The sequence below is a fragment of the Leptodactylus fuscus genome, chromosome 6, assembly GCF_031893055.1.
Source record: "Leptodactylus fuscus isolate aLepFus1 chromosome 6, aLepFus1.hap2, whole genome shotgun sequence".
In the NCBI taxonomy this organism is placed as follows: domain Eukaryota; kingdom Metazoa; phylum Chordata; class Amphibia; order Anura; family Leptodactylidae; genus Leptodactylus; species Leptodactylus fuscus.
In genome coordinates this window covers 91,715,999-91,733,721 of record NC_134270.1, presented here as the reverse complement: position 1 = coordinate 91,733,721, position 17,723 = coordinate 91,715,999, and the positions used below count along the sequence as shown (strand labels likewise).

General features: G+C 41.6%; 1 protein-coding gene across 1 annotated transcript in view; it reads left to right on the top strand.

Annotated features, from left to right (window-relative positions):
• Positions 1-17,723, top strand: part of EYA2 (EYA transcriptional coactivator and phosphatase 2) — a 176,503-nt gene that overhangs the window by 103,933 nt on the left and 54,847 nt on the right. The window contains exon 9 of the mRNA XM_075276795.1: positions 8,188-8,271. Within this exon, the coding sequence (XP_075132896.1) occupies positions 8,188-8,271 (84 nt within the window). The remainder of the gene's footprint in view (positions 1-8,187; positions 8,272-17,723) is intronic.

Sequence of the window (17,723 nt, the reverse complement as noted above, 5' to 3'; positions counted from 1 at the left end):
ATGCACTTCAGTACATGGGCAGTGTCAGGTCAGACAGCATTAAAGGGATTCTATCATTAGCCTTAAGAAAGGATATTCTTACCCTACCTTTAGATGTCTTCTCCACACCGCCATGCCGGTGATATTAACGGTTTTCTCCATATGTAAATGAGTCTCCAGACAGCACTTGGAGCAGTCCACCTGCATTTCAACAGCACTGGATGCGTCCCTCCATCTTCTTCTCGTGACCACCTCTTCTCTGAGTCTTCAACCGAAAGCGCGGTCTCTGCATGTGCAGCGACCATTTTCCTGTGGCCCAACGGACAATTGTGTAAGAAACCACAAGAAAATGGCTGCCGCATCTGCGCAGTTGGCTATTCTGACGTGGTAGGCCTGAAAAAATGGATTGTAATGATAGAATCCCTTTAAAAAGGTGTGTCTACATCATAAATAGACACCACAGTAAAGCTAGTCTAAAAAAAAAGGCACACCTGAAAAAATGACCAAAAAAAGGGGCAGATAATAAATAACCCCCATTGACTATAATACAAACAACATGATTGACACTTTCTTCTGTCCTGTTTTATTTACCTTTGTAATGCAAGAAAGGTTTGGATGCAGATTTTTTTCTTCTGTCAGAAAAGTAAAAAAAAAAAAACATAGCTTCCAACATGGTTTTTTTTTTTTAACATCAGAGAGAATGCAGATGGACACCAGATAAGGGGGGGTTCTGTCTGCTCTCATTATATGATTGGTCATACCAACGTATTATAATGGTTCTGTGAACCTACCCTTACCTCTCTCAAGTATAGATAAGTGTACCCACACAAGTCCTTCAAATAAATTCTAAGGGGGCATTTTTCTGCTAGCGAACACAATAATAAGCGTATAATAGACAGTGGTTCTAAAGCCTAGCAGATGTTCCGGATTAGATGGGCTGCAAAGCAATGTCAGAAATGTACAATAACAATTAATGAGCTATGATTTATTAATATTCTATTGGAATGTCTGGCAAGTTCAACATCTTTAAGTTTCATAGAACATATACAAGATTTATCAGGTGTTAGTACTTATTTTGAAGGCTTTTACACAAGGCTTGTCACTTTGCTTTTTTGTTGAGGAAATTGGGCATCTCTAGTAACTTCTTACAGTGCATTCATGAAATGCCCCTTTTAAAAATGGGGTCAGGGGATTAGGGAAAGTGTGTGCCTACACAGGCGTACGGAGACTTACAGTGGGGCAAAAAAGTATTTAGTCAGTCACCAATAGTGCAAGTTCCACCACTTAAAAAGATGAGGCGTCTGTAATTTACATCATAGGTAGACCTCAACTATGAGAGACAAAATGAGAAAACAAATCCAGAAAATCACATTGTCTGATTTTGTAAGAATTTATTTGCAAATTATGGTGGAAAATAAGTATTTGGTCACCTACAAGCAATCAAGATTTCTGGCTCTCACAGACCTGTAACTTCTTCTTTAAGAGTCTCCTCTTTCCTCCACTCATTACCTGTAGTAATGGCACCTGTTTAAACTTATCACTATAAAAAGACACCTATGCACACCCTCAAACAGTCAGACTCCAAACTCCACTATGCTGAAGACCAAAGAGCTGTCAAAGGACACCAGAAACAAAATTGTAGCCCTGCACCAGGCTGGGAAGACTGAATCTGCAATAGGCAACCAGCTTGGATTGAAGAAATCAACTGTGGGACCAATAATTAAAAAATGGAAGACATACAAGACCACTGATAATCTCCCTCGCTCTGGGGCTCCACGCAAAATCTCACCCCGTGGGGTCAAAATGATCACAAGAACGGTGAGCAAAAATCCCAGAACAACGCGGGGGGACCTAGTGAATGAACTGCAGAGAGCTGGGACCAATGTAACAAAGCCTACCATCAGTAACACACTACGCCGCCAGGGACTCAGATCCTGCAGTGCCAGACGTGTCCCACTGCTTAAGCCAGTACATGTCCGGGCCCCTCTGAAGTTTGCTAGAGAGCATTTGGATGATCCAGAAGAGTATTGGGAGAATGTCCTATGGTCTGATGAAACCAAACTGGAACGGTTTGGTAGAAACACCACTTTACATGTTTGGAGGAAAAAGAATACTGAGTTGAATCCATCAAACACCATACCTACTGTAAAGCATGGGGGTGGAAACATCATGCTTTGGGGCTGTTTCTCTGCAAAGGGGCCAGGACGACTGATCCGGGTACATGAAAGAATGAATCGTGTATCGTGAGATTTTGAGTGCAAACCTCCTTCCATCAGCAAGGGCATTGAAGATGAAACGTGGCTGGGTCTTTCAACATGACAATGATCCAAAGCACACCGCCAGGGCAACGAAGGAGTGGCTTTGTAAGAAGCATTTCAAGGTCCTGGAGTGGCCTAGCCAGTCTCCAGATCTCAACCCTATAGAAAACCTTTGGAGGGAATTGAAAGTCCGTGTTGCCAAGCGACAGCCCCAAAACATCACTGCTCTAGAGGAGATCTGCATGGAGGAATGGGCCAACATACCAACAACAGTGTGTGCCAACCTTGTGAAGACTTACAGAAAACGTTTGACCTCTGTCATTGCCAACAAAGGATATATAACAAAGTATTGAGATGAAATTTTGTTACTGACCAAATACTTATTTTCCACCATAATTTGCAAATAAATTTGTACAAAATCAGACAATGTGATTTTCTGGATTTGTTTTCTCATTTTGTCTCTCATAGTTGAGGTCTACCTATTATGTAAATTACAGACGCCTCTCATCTTTTTAAGTGGTGGAACTTGCACTATTGGTGACTGACTAAATACTTTTTTGCCCCACTGTACAAGTTATTCCTGCTCCGCTAGGGATTCTGGGTAAAAAATATGCAAATCTGTTCTCCATGATGTAATTAGGAGTGCCTCTGTATGCTGCTCTCTAGGGACAGCCCTCTTAACATCATGCATGACTCAGTTAAACAGGCTACTGGCATGATGCGGAATAGAAATACTAATTTGGCAATAAACTCAACATCATGCATGACTCAGTTAAAAAACCTACTGATATGATGCAAAGGGGGCTGTCCCTAGAGGGCAGCATACAGAGGCACTGTTCTCCTAATTACATTCTGGAGAATAGATTTACATATTCTTTACTTTTAAAAATGGTGAAGGAGTACTACAGTACATGTAAAATATACATATGAGTTACTGAATTGTGCCCTTTCAGTAAAATAGGCACTCAGAATGTTGACGCATAAAGAAAGCTAATGACAAAAGTGTGTTAGATATGTGAACCTGTCTCTTGTGGTCACTGGTTCGGTTTCAGGATTGGTCAACAGCCGGTAAATTCTGTAGGATATACAGGACAGTAATAAATAACACAATTCACATGCTTAAAACAATACTTAATGCTTCCTAGATTGGAACTCTGTTTTTCATCCAGAGCAGAGCAACTACAAAATATCAGATTGATTTAACTTTTCCTCCTGCATCATCCAGCTGTAATAACTGGTTTGTCAGGCGACTAATGAAGAATAGTGATTCAAAGTAGACAAGCCCTACTAAAAACAGTAGAAGATGATCTACTATGTCGGGATGCATTCACACTATGCAGTTGGACACAGTCAAAACCGCATCAGGAAAACTGGTTGTAATTTTTATTGAGGAATTTGGTGCAGTTTTTTATTTTATGCCTGATATATGTTAAATAAATGTGTTTCACTGGTAAAATTAAGATACACCCAAAAATGCATTGTAGTTTTGTTGCATTTTTAATAGCTCAAGCGGTGTTGACATCCTCTGAAACCCACAGGCCCAGGTTTATTAATAGACAGTACAAACTTAGGGTATGTTCAAACCAAATTCCGCATTCCGCATATCCGCATATTTTTCCGCAAGGTGTGGATGGGATTCGCTAGTGACCGTAAATTGCCAAACCGTGGCGTTTATGGCACATGGGGCCCCAGACTAAAGCCCTTTTCAGCTAAATTTTCTAAGAATAAATTCCTGGTTTTCATGAAAATTGTGCTGATTAAGAAATCTTTAGAAAGTGTAGCAGCTGTCCTGCAAGGTACTGGTATCTGTTTGATGCTGACAGACTCCCTTTAAAGGGGTATTCCCAGCTCACATACTCAGCAGTCTTTACTGCTGTAAAATCTTCTTTCTTCCTGGTTTCTTGCATCATTTGGTGGGCGGGGTTTCACATGCAACCTGCCGTTTAGCTCCGCCTCCAAATTACCGTGTAGCTCCGCCCACCCACATTGGACTATGAAGTACAGGCAGCAGCAACTCCATTCTGTGTTACATACAGAGACTGCCTGTCTCTGCCATAATGAACACAATTGAATTAGCTAGCCTGATAACTGGGAGAACAGAAGAAATGAAAGCAGCTCCTCTCCCCTATCTGATAGCAGGGAGCTAGGTCACATGGTGTAGACACAGGAATAGCTAGATACACAGGCTCGCTCCCTGCACTTAGCCCCTCCTCCCTCCCCCCTCAGAGCAGGCAGATACATCACTTGACTCATGAGCAGCTAAGTCAGGGCTGTGGCCACAAAGAATTGAATAAAGTAAGATAGTGGACAAACAAAGCAGTTTTGCTGAAGCAGTGTATTTAGGAAAAGTCTTAAATCCACATTAACAAGCAGTATAGATAGGATCCTAGCTTTAAGGCTAAGGCCCCACCTAGCGAGCCATAGCCAAAAAAATGCAATGCATTTCCTCCACAGTCTTTTCTGCTGCGTTTTTCACAGGAAGTCCAACAACTTTCCTCTGCAATTTTTTGCCTCTTATTATACCTATATGAAAACACCAGCATTTCTGTAGGTATATTTGACATGCTGTGATTTTCATAAACAGGCATTTTTAAAATCGTAGCTTTTCCACTGCAGATCTTTTTCTGCAAAGTGTGGATGGGATTATCTACAATTTCATCCACTTTACAGGTCATGTAAAACACTGCATTTTCACAATGTGGGGCCCTGGCCCTGGGACTATGATATTGATGAACTATCCTATCCATCAATATTAGATCAATAAAGTCTAAACCCACAGCATCATTGCTGATCATCTGTCTGAAGAAGTTATGGCAGTTGAATGGGCGCCACTTCTACTTCTCAGGCCAGTGACATCACATTCATTGGTCACATGGCCCTGATACAGCTTAGTCCCACTATACAATGTACAGCAGGCAAAGCAGTGAAGAAGCCACAGCATTTGTCCAAGAGCCACCGGCCCTTAAATCAGGTGGGTTTTCCCGTTGTCAAGAGCCCACCAATGTGACATTGATGACTTCTCCCAAGGACAGGTGATCAATCTTATAGTACCAAAAAACCTTGATATTTGAGCTCTCACTAGCCCACTTCACTGCCTCAGTTTGTAGCATATTCAGTTCCTCCATTATTATATGATTTCACCCTTCCCCAGACCTACAAAAGGAAATGTAGTAAGATCAGAGACAACAGAGAGTGGAGAGAGGTAGTTTGTCATTGCTTTAGACTAATCCCATTTCCTTTAATGCTTTTTCCACATGGTTATTTTGCTTTATTATTCTATAGGACAAGACTGTGCAGACTAGCTTACTGAAAATTGGCTGATTTACAAAGGATTCTTATATCTAAATATATTATGTCTTTAAAAGCCCTGAATACATTTGAAAAAAACATCCTGTAATGAGTTTGGCAGCAAATCTAAAAACCGCAAAAAAATTTTTTTAACCTGCTCACATCTGATTTGTTTGGTATCAGAAAAATACATCTGTATTGTCATTAACCATGTACCTGCAAGAGTCGGCTGCATGAGAACACCTCCTGTCAGTTTCATGACCATAATCGTTCATGGTCCCCTAAATTGGGACCCCACATGGTTGTAACAAATCCCATCCACACATTGCAGAATAATATGTGCAGCAGAAATGCTGTGATCTCCAAAAACGTTGTGTTTTTGGAGATCACAGCACGTCAGTTATATCTATGGAAATGTTGGTGGTTTCCCTATAGATCCATACTTATAGGGAAACCATTCAGCATTTCCATAGTTATAATTAACATGCTGCAATTTACAAAAATGCAACAGTTTTTGAAATCACAGCATTTCCACTCTGGATATTTTCCTGAAATGTGTATATGGGATTAGCATGAATCCTTTCCACTTTGCAGGTACTGTAAATCGCTACAGTTTCTGCTGCAGAGTTTTTGCAATGTGCGGCTGCGGCCTCATTCTGCTTTTTTTTGCAGAAGAACTGCATGCGGTTTTTAAGGCTAAGGCCCCACATACCAGGCCACAGCAAAAAAAAAAAAAAAAAGCTGTGGGAAAAATCACAGCGACAACATATCACAGTTTTTCCCACATCGCTTTTCACAGGTTTCCTCTGCGGACTTTCTGCTTCAATTATGCCTATAGGGAAACTGCCTGCGTTTCCGTAGGTATAATTGACATACTACAATTTCCAAAACTGCAAAAACAAAATGGAAATGTTGCGTGTATTTTCCCGAAATGTATGGATAGGATTTGCTATAAATTTCACTTTAAGGCTAAGGCCCCACGAGGTGGAAATACCGCACTAAAGTACTACGGGAAAAAACACGGAGTGAACACATTGTGGTTCTTCCCGGAGCGCTTTGAACAAAAAGTTCATGGAGTTTTCCTGCACGGACTTTCTGTTACAATTACATCTATGGGAAAGCCGCCGGCATTTCCGTAGATATAGTTGACATGCTGCGATTTTCAAAACCGTGACAGTTTTGGAAATTGCAGCGTGTCTGCCCTGCGATTTTTTTCAGCAAAGTGGCCATGGGATTCGCATGAACCCCATCCACTTTGCAAGTACTGTAAAACGACGCGATTTTTCCTGCAGCATTTCTGCAGCGGCCAAATCGCAGCATTTATGGCCCATGGGGCCCTGGCCTAAGCCTCACTCATAATGACTAAAAAGTAGTGAGGCCAAAAAATATAGTGAGGCCAGCAAAACATTGCTTCATAAATAAAGGCAAACTTTTTTTTTTTTTTTTTTTTTTTTTTTTTTTACAATAAATAGCCTCCAATGTGTTTCTTGTTGATGGGCACTTTTTCTGAGTCAGACCTCTGGCTGATCCTTTAGCCTGGATGTTACTTATGTGACGCTGTTGAGCTATAAATGACTGTGTTCAGTTGTACATCAGGTATTGTATCTTAGGTCCAAGCTGTGAATCACATCTGTAACAATATTCAGTAGGTTGATGTATTGTTGTGACCATGTATACTTTTCCCTATAATCATTTAAACCGGTACTTAATTTAACCTATAAATAATAATAATGTGGCTTCATCAGCAGCCAATACAATAAGCATCTGCCAGACTGCAAATAGAGGAGGGGGCAAGATTTGGGCAATAAATTATCAGCTGATCACACAGTTCTGTATGTACATTTAATCTCAGTTTATTATGGGAACTTGGTGTGGTGTGTGCTTGGATAAACCAATGTCAATTTTGTATATTGTAACACACCTTAGAAGAATGAATCTAGAGAGAAATCCAAGTTGAAGGATTCCTTATTTAGACTAAGGACCCATGTAGTGTCCCGCAGCAAAACAACACGGTGTGAAAAATCGCAGCAGCAACGCATCACCGATTTTCTTGCAGTGCTTTTCACAGAAAGTTTGCAACAGTTTCTCTGCAGACTTTCTGCTTCAATTATACCTATAATGAAACCGCCGGCGCTTCTGTAGGTAATCTCAGCTTGTCCGCTGCGCGTATTTTGCCACACTGTGGAGATGGGATTCCCTACACAGTGCAGCCCCAGCCTTATGGTCCTGAACTTTCATGGCGATAATAAGTAGTGGTGGAAGGGTCTTGGAGCTCTTACAAATGAGGTTGCTCCTTCTCTAGAGCTCTCAAGCTGAGTAGAGGGACAGATGTAAAATATATGAATGTAATAATGTATGTTTATAACTATAATTTTATATTATAATGTATATTCATGTAATTGAATGATAGTGGAGATAGTGCAGCAGTAGCCCTATTCTTTTACTTGGGGTACATTGGTTACTCTGCTACATGCACACAGGTGAAGAATCAGGGACTTGGGTAATATATAGTTTGTGACTGGTGAACAATGTGCATTGTAATGTGGGATATTTGGTGACACTGCAGCATCAGCATCGTCTGTCAGCAACCACTAGGTTATTGGCTTAATACAAGGGAAATGTTCTGCCGTGTACTAAAATGTGCTCCTCTCTCCTGTCACAGCGTGTCTTTGTATGGGATTTGGATGAGACGATTATTATCTTCCACTCATTACTTACGGGAACTTTTGCCTCCAGATATGGCAAGGTAAGAACAGGTTATGTGTCCTAAATGTGCACTGCATCATGTAGGTCTTTAGAATGTCGTCTCCCTCGCAGAAATATCAAAAATCTCAAGTAATTAGTTCCTTCAGTCCAAGACTGGATTTGGCAATAAAGGCTGGACCACTTGGGGAGGAGTAATTGTGGACACCCAGTGATCCTCTCTGCTTTTTATTCTTGTGTCCCTTAGGCTGCTTTTACACGGAGTTAACACTCCGCTCATTCTGACATGTAAACACGTTCAGAGTGAGCGCAGTAAAACAGAATCCCATTGAGTTCAATGGGTTCGGTATTACGCGCGCTACCCATTGAACTCAATGGGAGGCTATTGCTTTCAATGTGATATGCGCGTATGTGAAGGCTGCTTTTACAAGGAGTTTTTTTGGTCTGGGTTTTGAGGCCGTATCCGCCTCAAAACCCTGACCAAAAAGACGGTTCCCATTGAAATCAATGGGAGCCACTGAGGTCTTTTATCCGGTAGCTGTTTCTTCCAGCTCCCGGAAAAAGAAGCGAGATGTTCATTCTTCTGGGCCTAATCCGGAGCAGAGTGAGCGGATGGATGCCGGTGCAGTGCACCAGCGTTCAGTTGCGGCTACCCGGTTTTTGGATCGGAACCTGAGGCAGCCTCCGCCTCAGGTTCCGATCCAAAAAAAACCATGTGAACTTACCCTTACACGAAACAGTAGCAGAAACAACACTTGCTAAGGCAGGATGATGATTACAACCTAAACCAAAATCACTTTACCTTGATTACAATTAATTAAGGATTCCTTTAAGACCCCTCCTTTTTCCTTGCCATGCCACTGAATTTTGGTTTTGTATTTCTTGAGTAATTGCCTGTCCCAGGTAATATCCTTCACATGCTCTAAGTATATTTATAATAGATTGTACACACTCTATTAAAGCACAGTATGTACTATATGGGCATATCAGCGGTCCTGATTGGATAGCAAAAAGTGACATATCTCTTAGTGTATCTTATCATAACATATCTCAGTGAAAGGATTGGACAGGATGCAAAATAACAGAATCGGTTGATGTCGGTTAATAAGCTGACTTTTTGGTTTTAGCCATTTTGCAGGTAACTGCTCAGCTCTCTGTTTGGGAATTGCCTCTGTTTTTCATTATTCTTAACCTGTCTTAGATGTTATTATACCAGGTCTAAAACACAAGATCTGGTGTATGGGAGTCAGAAATACACGACCGTGATGAAAGTCGTGTTTTTTTTTTGTTTTTTTTTCCCCAGTAAAGTTTGCAAAACAAAACAAAATAGAAAAATCAAACACATTTTTGTAATACACTTTTTAAAATAAATGTCAAACACAGTAAATAATATAGACTGCACTCTATTTTTGGCATGGGTGTGCACAGTATATACTACTCATAAAAACAACAATTTATACAATACAGTAAACACATTATTATTTTACATCACTTTTTTTGGTATAAACAGAGACCTCACAGAGGCATGTGTCTATCCACTTACAATGAGTGTTTGTTTGTAAGTGGATACAAAAAAAAATTTAATTAAAACTACACATTCTATTTCTTGGTTGTATCTGTTTCTAGAAAAGGTGAGTGACTAGTAGAATCATCCAACGTATTGGTGGTCCTGAAAGGCACACTGACCTTGTGAAATAGCAAGAGGCAATATATAACTGCAAATAAATCAGACCTCCACAACATCAATGCATCTAACAGAAAAGCTGCCACCTCTATGCTTGTAGCTGATGACCCATGTATACCTGTGACATGGGGGCTAGATGACTATTGTAAAACTTGCTCACCATGCCACATAACTATTTACTTGTGAGATCGGAGCAACCCAAGTAGCTGAACAATGCCTCTGATCACATGTCCTGTTGGTCATGACATCTCCAGAACCTCGAGGTCTAACAAAAGCATTCCACTGGACCAGATAAGTACAGAAATTCTCCTCGGACAAGCCCTTTAAAAACTGCATGCAGTTTTTAGCAATAGCAAGGCTCAAAAATCACATGCATTTTTATATAACGCTGCATGTGCTTTTAAAAATACCTATCAAGGTTTTCTATAAAAATTCATGTTTGGGGGGAGGTTTAACAAAAACATACTGTGGAAATTCAGTCTAATGGGCACATTTATGAAGCTACTTGCGCCTTTTCCAGTAAAATTGGACAGTTTTGAGATATTCTGCTCTGCACTTATTTTGGATGCATTTGCTTCTTTTAGGGATCACCTAATGTGTATGTGTTTCACTTATTTATTTATTTTTTTAAACTTTTATATGTGTTCTAGGGAAAGTGGGGTGATTCGAATTTTAAATTTTTTATTTTAACTTTTTTTTAACTGTATTCATTATGAACCTCAGGGTATCTGATCACTAATACATTGCATTGTAAAATTGTGAGGCTTGTAGTACAGGTTTTATAGTGCAGCCTTTAATACAACTCTATGTCAGACATTCTGTGAGCTTTCAATAGGCTCCTGGCTGTCATGGCAATAGACCGCCAGCATTAAATCTAATTCCGGGGGCTAGCAATCCCAAAAATGGCACCTTGGTCCGCTTTTATCAAAGCACCAAGGAGATATTGCCAGTAATAAGTGCCGGCACTACTGCCAGGTCTCCGCTGTATAATATAGTATATTCTGAGCAATTCATTCCCATTTACATGGCAGACTCAGCAGATACCACATCTATGAAGTAATAATGCATTTACAGTTACACACGAAGTATCTGGACTTGCCGGACAACTGTACAAAGATGCTTTTCTAATTCTGCCTAGAATGTTCAGTTTGCTAAAAATCAGCATTTTATTCTTATGCAAATGAGCTTAAAGTGGTTCTTGGGACGTAACCTCTTCCGCCAGGGCTGGTTATGTAGAGAGATAAAATTGTTATATTTGTTTCCTTTTTCTTTTGTAAACTGATACTGACTGTAATAAAACTGACACAGAAAAACTGCATGTACTTCTCAGGGTATTTTTACATGTTCAGGTTTTGAGATGCAGTTTTCAAAGCCAAAGAAGTGGAAAGGCATTAAAGTATAGAGGGAAGGAACGGCTTCATTACTCTAAGAAGGGCAATGTGCAGCATAGCAGCTTAAAGGGAAAGTGTCACCAGGAAATGAGCTATTGTTTAAATCACTTTTTTTTTTATTAAACATATTTTTAAATCATTTTGGTTGATGTTTTTAATTTTAAATGTTAACTATATTTAAAAAGAAAAAAATCCTAAATGTCTTGCAATTCCAACTCTTGTTATTCAGCCTATAATAACTTGCACCTTCTTGTCTCTGTGGGCCATAGGCCATATACACAATGGTCTGCAGCACACCCTGTTGACTTCTATGGGAGAGTTTTATAGGCATGCTCTGTGCCCAGGGGCGTAACTACCACAGAGGCAGCTGCCACAGGGCCCGGGCCATTAGGGGGCCCGGTGACAGCCGCTACTGCTACGTTTTTTTTTTGTTTTTTTTAATAGGCTGTTACAGGCCCTATCTACTTGTCGATCCTGGCTGGGCCGGGGGGACACCCATAAACAATTATTATACTCTGGAGTCTTTGCAGACCCCCGAGTATAATGATCGGTGGATCGGGAGAGGTACGGGAACGTAAGAAAAACTGTTACTTACCTCTCCACGATCCTGCCAGGCCTCCTTCCTACTTGTCTGATGTCTCTGACGTCACATGAACCCGGCCTGCTTCCCGGATCATGTGATGTCCAACGTTATAGAAGAAGGAGGGCAGCAGAGAAGACAGAGTAGGAGCTGGGGGACAAGTAAGAAACAGTAATTTTTTATGTTTTTAATCCACCGGGTCTCCGATTATTATACTCTGGGGTATAATACTGTGTGGATATATATATATAATGGGGGATAATACTGTGTGCAGGGGCCACTATTGGGGATGATACTGTGTGCAGGGGCCACTAAGGGACATAATACTGTGTGCAGGGGCCACTATTGGGGATGATACTGTGTGCAGGGGCCACTAAGGGACATAATACTGTGTGCAGGGGCCAATAATGGACATAATACTGTGTGCAGGGGCCACTAATGGACATAATACTGTGTGCAGGGGACACTAAGGGACATAATACTGTGTGCAGGGGCCACTAATGGACATAATACTGTGTGCAGGGGCCACTAATGGACATAATACTGTGTGCAGGGGCCACTAATGAACATAATACTGTGTGCAGGGGCCACTAATGGACATAATACTGTGTGCAGGGGCCACTAATGGACATAATACTGTGTGCAGGGGCCACTAATGGACATAATACTGTGTGCAGGGGCCACTAATGAACATAATACTGTGTGCAGGGGCCACTAATGGACATAATACTGTGTGCAGGGCTTAATAAGGGACATAATAGAGTGCAGAGGAAGGGGTCGGTCGAGGTCTTCGGCATCTGTGTCGGTTGGGGGGGGCATGTCAAAGGTTCGCAACGGGGCCACGACATTCCTAGTTAAGCCACTGTCTGTGCCCTCTTCACTGTGAAATCAGACATTGTGACTTATGTACATACTAGCTGGTACCCGCGACTTCGTCTGCGGTGATTGTAGTAGCGGGTATATACAGGCGCGGGTAAGGTTTTCGTACTGTGTATAAGGTATGGGATATAAAATGTAACTGTGTATCTTGTTTTTGCTGTAGTTCTGAGTGCACATGAGACTTTTGTGTTGAATGTAATTTGTATTTCAGCCGCTATATGGTGTTGGTATAAACTGTACATAGTGTCTTTGGGACAGAGGTATTTCAGGTTAATATACTTCGATATACGACATTGTATGAGTTGTTATTTTGCGCCAGTACATGTAAGTTTTGGGCACAGGATACTCTTGAGCAAGCAACATAAAGTCTGGCCCTGTGCATGACAGTTTAGTAACTCCATGCGCCTCTTATTAATAACAATTAACCCCATCATGTCCCTCACATTAACACCTGTGTAAGAGTTACTGATGGAGATGAGCGAGTACTGTTGGGATCAGCCGATCCGAACAGCACGCTCGCCTAGAAATGAATGGACGTAGCTGGCACGCGGGGGGTTAAGCGCGCCGGCTACGTCCAAGCGGAAGTACCAGGTGCATCCATTCATTTCTATGGAGCGTGCTGTTCGGATCGGCTGATCCCAACAGTACTCGCTCATCTCTAGTTACTGATATGTGAGAGACTTGGAGGTAATAATTAAGTATCTTCATTACTGAGGTTTTTTATTAGTCCCTCCATATGTCTCACATATTAGTACCCTTTATATGAGGCACACAGGGGTTAATATGAGGGACATGATGGGGTTTATTCCTATTAATGTGAGGCACATGGAGTTACTAACACTAAACTAATAACCCCATGCCTGACATTAATGAGAATAGGAAGTAAAGGAAGGGAGCTGTGTGTTTCTTACTTTCAGTTTGCTAGCAGCTTCGGCAGGAGCCATCACAATAGCAGGCAGAGACCTGAGCGATTAAGCTCCACCCCCTGGGTGTCCTGCACACCTCGCAAAGGGGAGTGTCCTTATGCCTCAGCTCTAGCAGAGCACTGAAGAGACTCAGACTTCATTTAACTCTTGTAGGTCCTGTGCTGCTGGCGTGCCAGTGAAATATGGCAGGAGTGCCACTCTTAGCACGTGTGCCAGGGGTTGCAGACCTCTGCTGTAGGGGGTAATATGAATTTTGTGGCTTGCTATGGTCTAAAGTGTGTGAGATTGCAGAGATAGTGATGTGAGTTTGGGTTTTGTGGGGGTCCTGGGAAAAACGTATGTGCGCTATTGTGACGAAAAGTAGCCTATTGCGCAATCGAGTGTAGGGACTATGTTTGTGGAAAATTTCAGCCAAATCGGGGTCCAAAGTGTGTGAGATTGCAGAGATAGTGATGTGAGTTTGGATTTTGTGGGGGTCCTGGGAAAAACGTATGTGCGCTATTGTGACAAAAAGTAGCCTATTGCGCAATCGAGTGTAGTGACTGTTTGTGGAAAATTTCAGCCAAATCGGTGGAGCGGTTTTTGCGTGATTTACCGCCAAACATCCGAACATCCAAAGTCACAAACTCACAAACATTTCACATTTATAATAATAATTAATAGGATGCATGAGAGCTGTAGTCATCTGTGTGCTGGTAAGTGCAAGGAAATCTACAGAAAACAGGAAATCTTAGCAAATCATTTGACTTAGTGGGCAGGATCTTTACATTTCTTAAATTTAAATAACATAGAACATTTTTAAAAACCTCCCCAAAAATTATTTTAAACATAAAACTTGATTTAAAAAATAATTTTCTGGCAACTCATTCCCTTTGAACAGAAAACCATTACAGCAAATTGCTCCCTGTAGAAGGTAAAAATTAACTGGCAGTTGCCTCTGTAGTATTCCCTTTGGCACACTGAAGTCCTTTGCCTGGGAAGGAATAAGCACACGTGTGCAGACACACACATTACACCCATATTGTGGGGCGAGCCGTTTCATGCCAGCCACATTTAACTGGAGTGCATAAAATGTGATGACTTCCTATTTTAACAACTCGCAATTAATCCTGCTTAGCAGCTCAGTCGGAGGGGAGCGTGTCTGCTCTAATCATCACAAGCCATCCATTAAAGCACTAATGGAGGCAATTCACTGCAACCAAGTCCAGTGCAGATCTATTTATAGACCAAGGAGAAATCACAATGTACTAACACTTCATTAAAAGTGCGTGGGGTACTGGCAATGCAAATAAACCTGGCAACAGGGGGCCGCTCCCTGGCTCAGACTGTGTATATATTCCCATTGAGAACTATGTGTAGGATGTCACTTCCCCTAATATCAGAAAACGCAGGAAGTGAATAGAAGTTAGTCTCCTCTATGATGTTCCTAGACATTTTTCTTCCCTCTCTGCACGTATACCCAAGCAGACTTGTTGGCTTCACACAGTCATCTTCAGGATGGGAAACACGTGCATCGGCTACATTTACTGGCTCGACTGCAGTTTAGCTGAACTGACATGCAGTTTAGTTCATCTGAGCAGCTTTCTTGCCTGTCAGGCTGTTTGCTGTTGGGCTAGCTTAAGAGTGTAAGGACCTGTTCAGACATCAGAAAATGAAGAATAATTTGAGTTGGGCAAGCACCTCGGATTCCTCTTCATTTTCTACCCCCTGACTCCCTGCAGCTTTCCACTGCTGATTAGTCTGAGACGAGGGGGTCTAATCAGTGGGTAGTCCCGAGTCACAGAATCCATGGCAAGATCGTGCTTAATTTATTCAGCATCCTGCTCCGAAGTCAGGGCGGAATCCGCCACAAAATCGGTTGCAGATGCTGCCATGTGAAAGGGCCTTCCAGAAGTTTCTTGTAATGATCTCTATAGCTGTCTGTGCATAATTAATGGCTCTGTTACACACACCAATCAGACCAATTATTCATCCAAAAATCTGAGAATTTTCATAAAGTGGCATTCACGCTTGCAATTTGACCTGTCCGCCGTAATTCCGACGGTTGCATGGCAGAGAGGCTCATACAGACACTGGAGGCTTAAAAAACCCATTGAAATGAATGGATTTTTAAACTAACTGCGGGCAAGCAGTTTTTCTGGGGATTTAGGCGGCATGACTGTGGACAGGTTAAGGCGCTAGCGTGAACCCCGCATAAGAATGGTTATTACAATAATTGGCCTATGTGAGCCTGAGTTAGGTTAAGGTTGATAAACTCAGTCCATGTATCAGCCAAAGTTCAGCTGAGTTGTGTTTGGGCCAGTAAACCTCCTGATACATGTTTACTGGTGGTGTCTGGCTTTAGACTGGCCTTAGGACACATTCATATTTTGTTGATAGAATTTTTTAAGCCAAAATCAGTTGTGGATCATAAAGGATGACAACCAATAAAATGGTTTAAGAAGGTAATTCTCTACCTCTTTTCATTCCATGTTGGCTTCAAAACCTGTTCAAAATCAACAAAATGTGAATGTGTGGCAAATTATGATTTGTTGGTTGATTGCCTAGCGATTATTCTTCCTTATGAGTAGATGGCTGATGCAAACAAGCACTAACCAGCACGGTGTAAATTGGTCCTAAATCAGTATGGATATAAAGAAGATAGATCTAGAACTGTCACTACACAGCCACTAAGTTAAGGGGATATTGTCACTCCTTAGGGAGAGACCATCATTTAGGTGTGTGGAGTCTTGTTAAGCCATATACGCTCCACTGTGAAGAGGATCCTGGGAAGAATATGCAAATCTGTCTTCCATGATGTAAATAGGATGCCTATTTACATCATGGAGGACAGATTTGCATATTCTTCCCATGATCCTCTTCAGTGAAGCGTCTATGGCGTAATAAGACTCCACACACCACAAATGGTGGTCTCTCCCGAAGGAGTGACAATATCCCCTTAACCCTGTCTAGAAGCCTCTCACCTCTGCCAAGTCAGTCTTCTCTGCGCCAGGCTGAAGAGATCCAATCAGATCGAAACAGCTGTCTTCGGCTGAGAAGACTGGCTTGGTAAAATCCCACATCATTTGCAGCAAAGGCCTCTGGGAAGGTCGGGCATGATGTTAGAGAGAGCGCCCTCTATTTTGCACTAGGCACTGTCTTCCTATTTACATCATGGAAGAGAGATTTGCATATTCTTCCCATGATACACAACCACTAGGGAGAGTTATGTTTTCCTGGGGAATTATGTAAAGAATATTGGGAGTTGCTGATCTGTGATGCTTCATATCATGTCACCCTCAAATGTGGCCATGTGTCACCTCCACTGAGTAACATTCTAAGAAATGCACACCAAAATACTTGTGGACATGTCTGTCTTTTCCTTATGTTATGCCTGGCCTGACAATTACCTGGGGACATTAGAGGCTGAAAGAACCAGATCGCATCCCTAAAAGATAGACCAAGGCAATTCTTACACAAACTCCATAGAGGGATCATAAGGTTAGGGCCATCTGGGGAAAGGAGATTTCTTCTGGTTTACTGTAAGAGAATTGCCTCTGGTCTGGAGGAAGTAATGTAAAAATCACACATTTGCTATCATTACAGCGAAATTCGCCTTCACAAATTTCAAGTGAAAAGTTCAAGATCCGCAGTCTGGACACTCAGCAGTTTCCCAGATTGTTGAACTTATTTGCACCTGTTAGATAAATTATTTTTCTTGTTATACATCAAACTTGGGGCTGTCTCTGTTTTTCTCTCATTTTTACTTGGGAGTATTTTAGTTTGTGTCTTGCATGATTATATTATAACACTAGGAAGAGATTGAAAACCTAGAAAAAGTGTAGTTCTTTCCATTCTGCTTTCTGTGTATGTTCCTGGCTTTGGCTTACAAGTACTGATACTAAATACTGCTGCCCTTTCTTCCCTCTTTCCTTCTCGCTGTTCTTGATTGTGATCTAGTGACAGACATTCTTGTGGTGGTTAGTAAGGTTGTTTTCCTCTGAGTGCAGAATCCTGTGGATGTTGAGAGTTTCCCTATGAAATGCTCCAGTGACG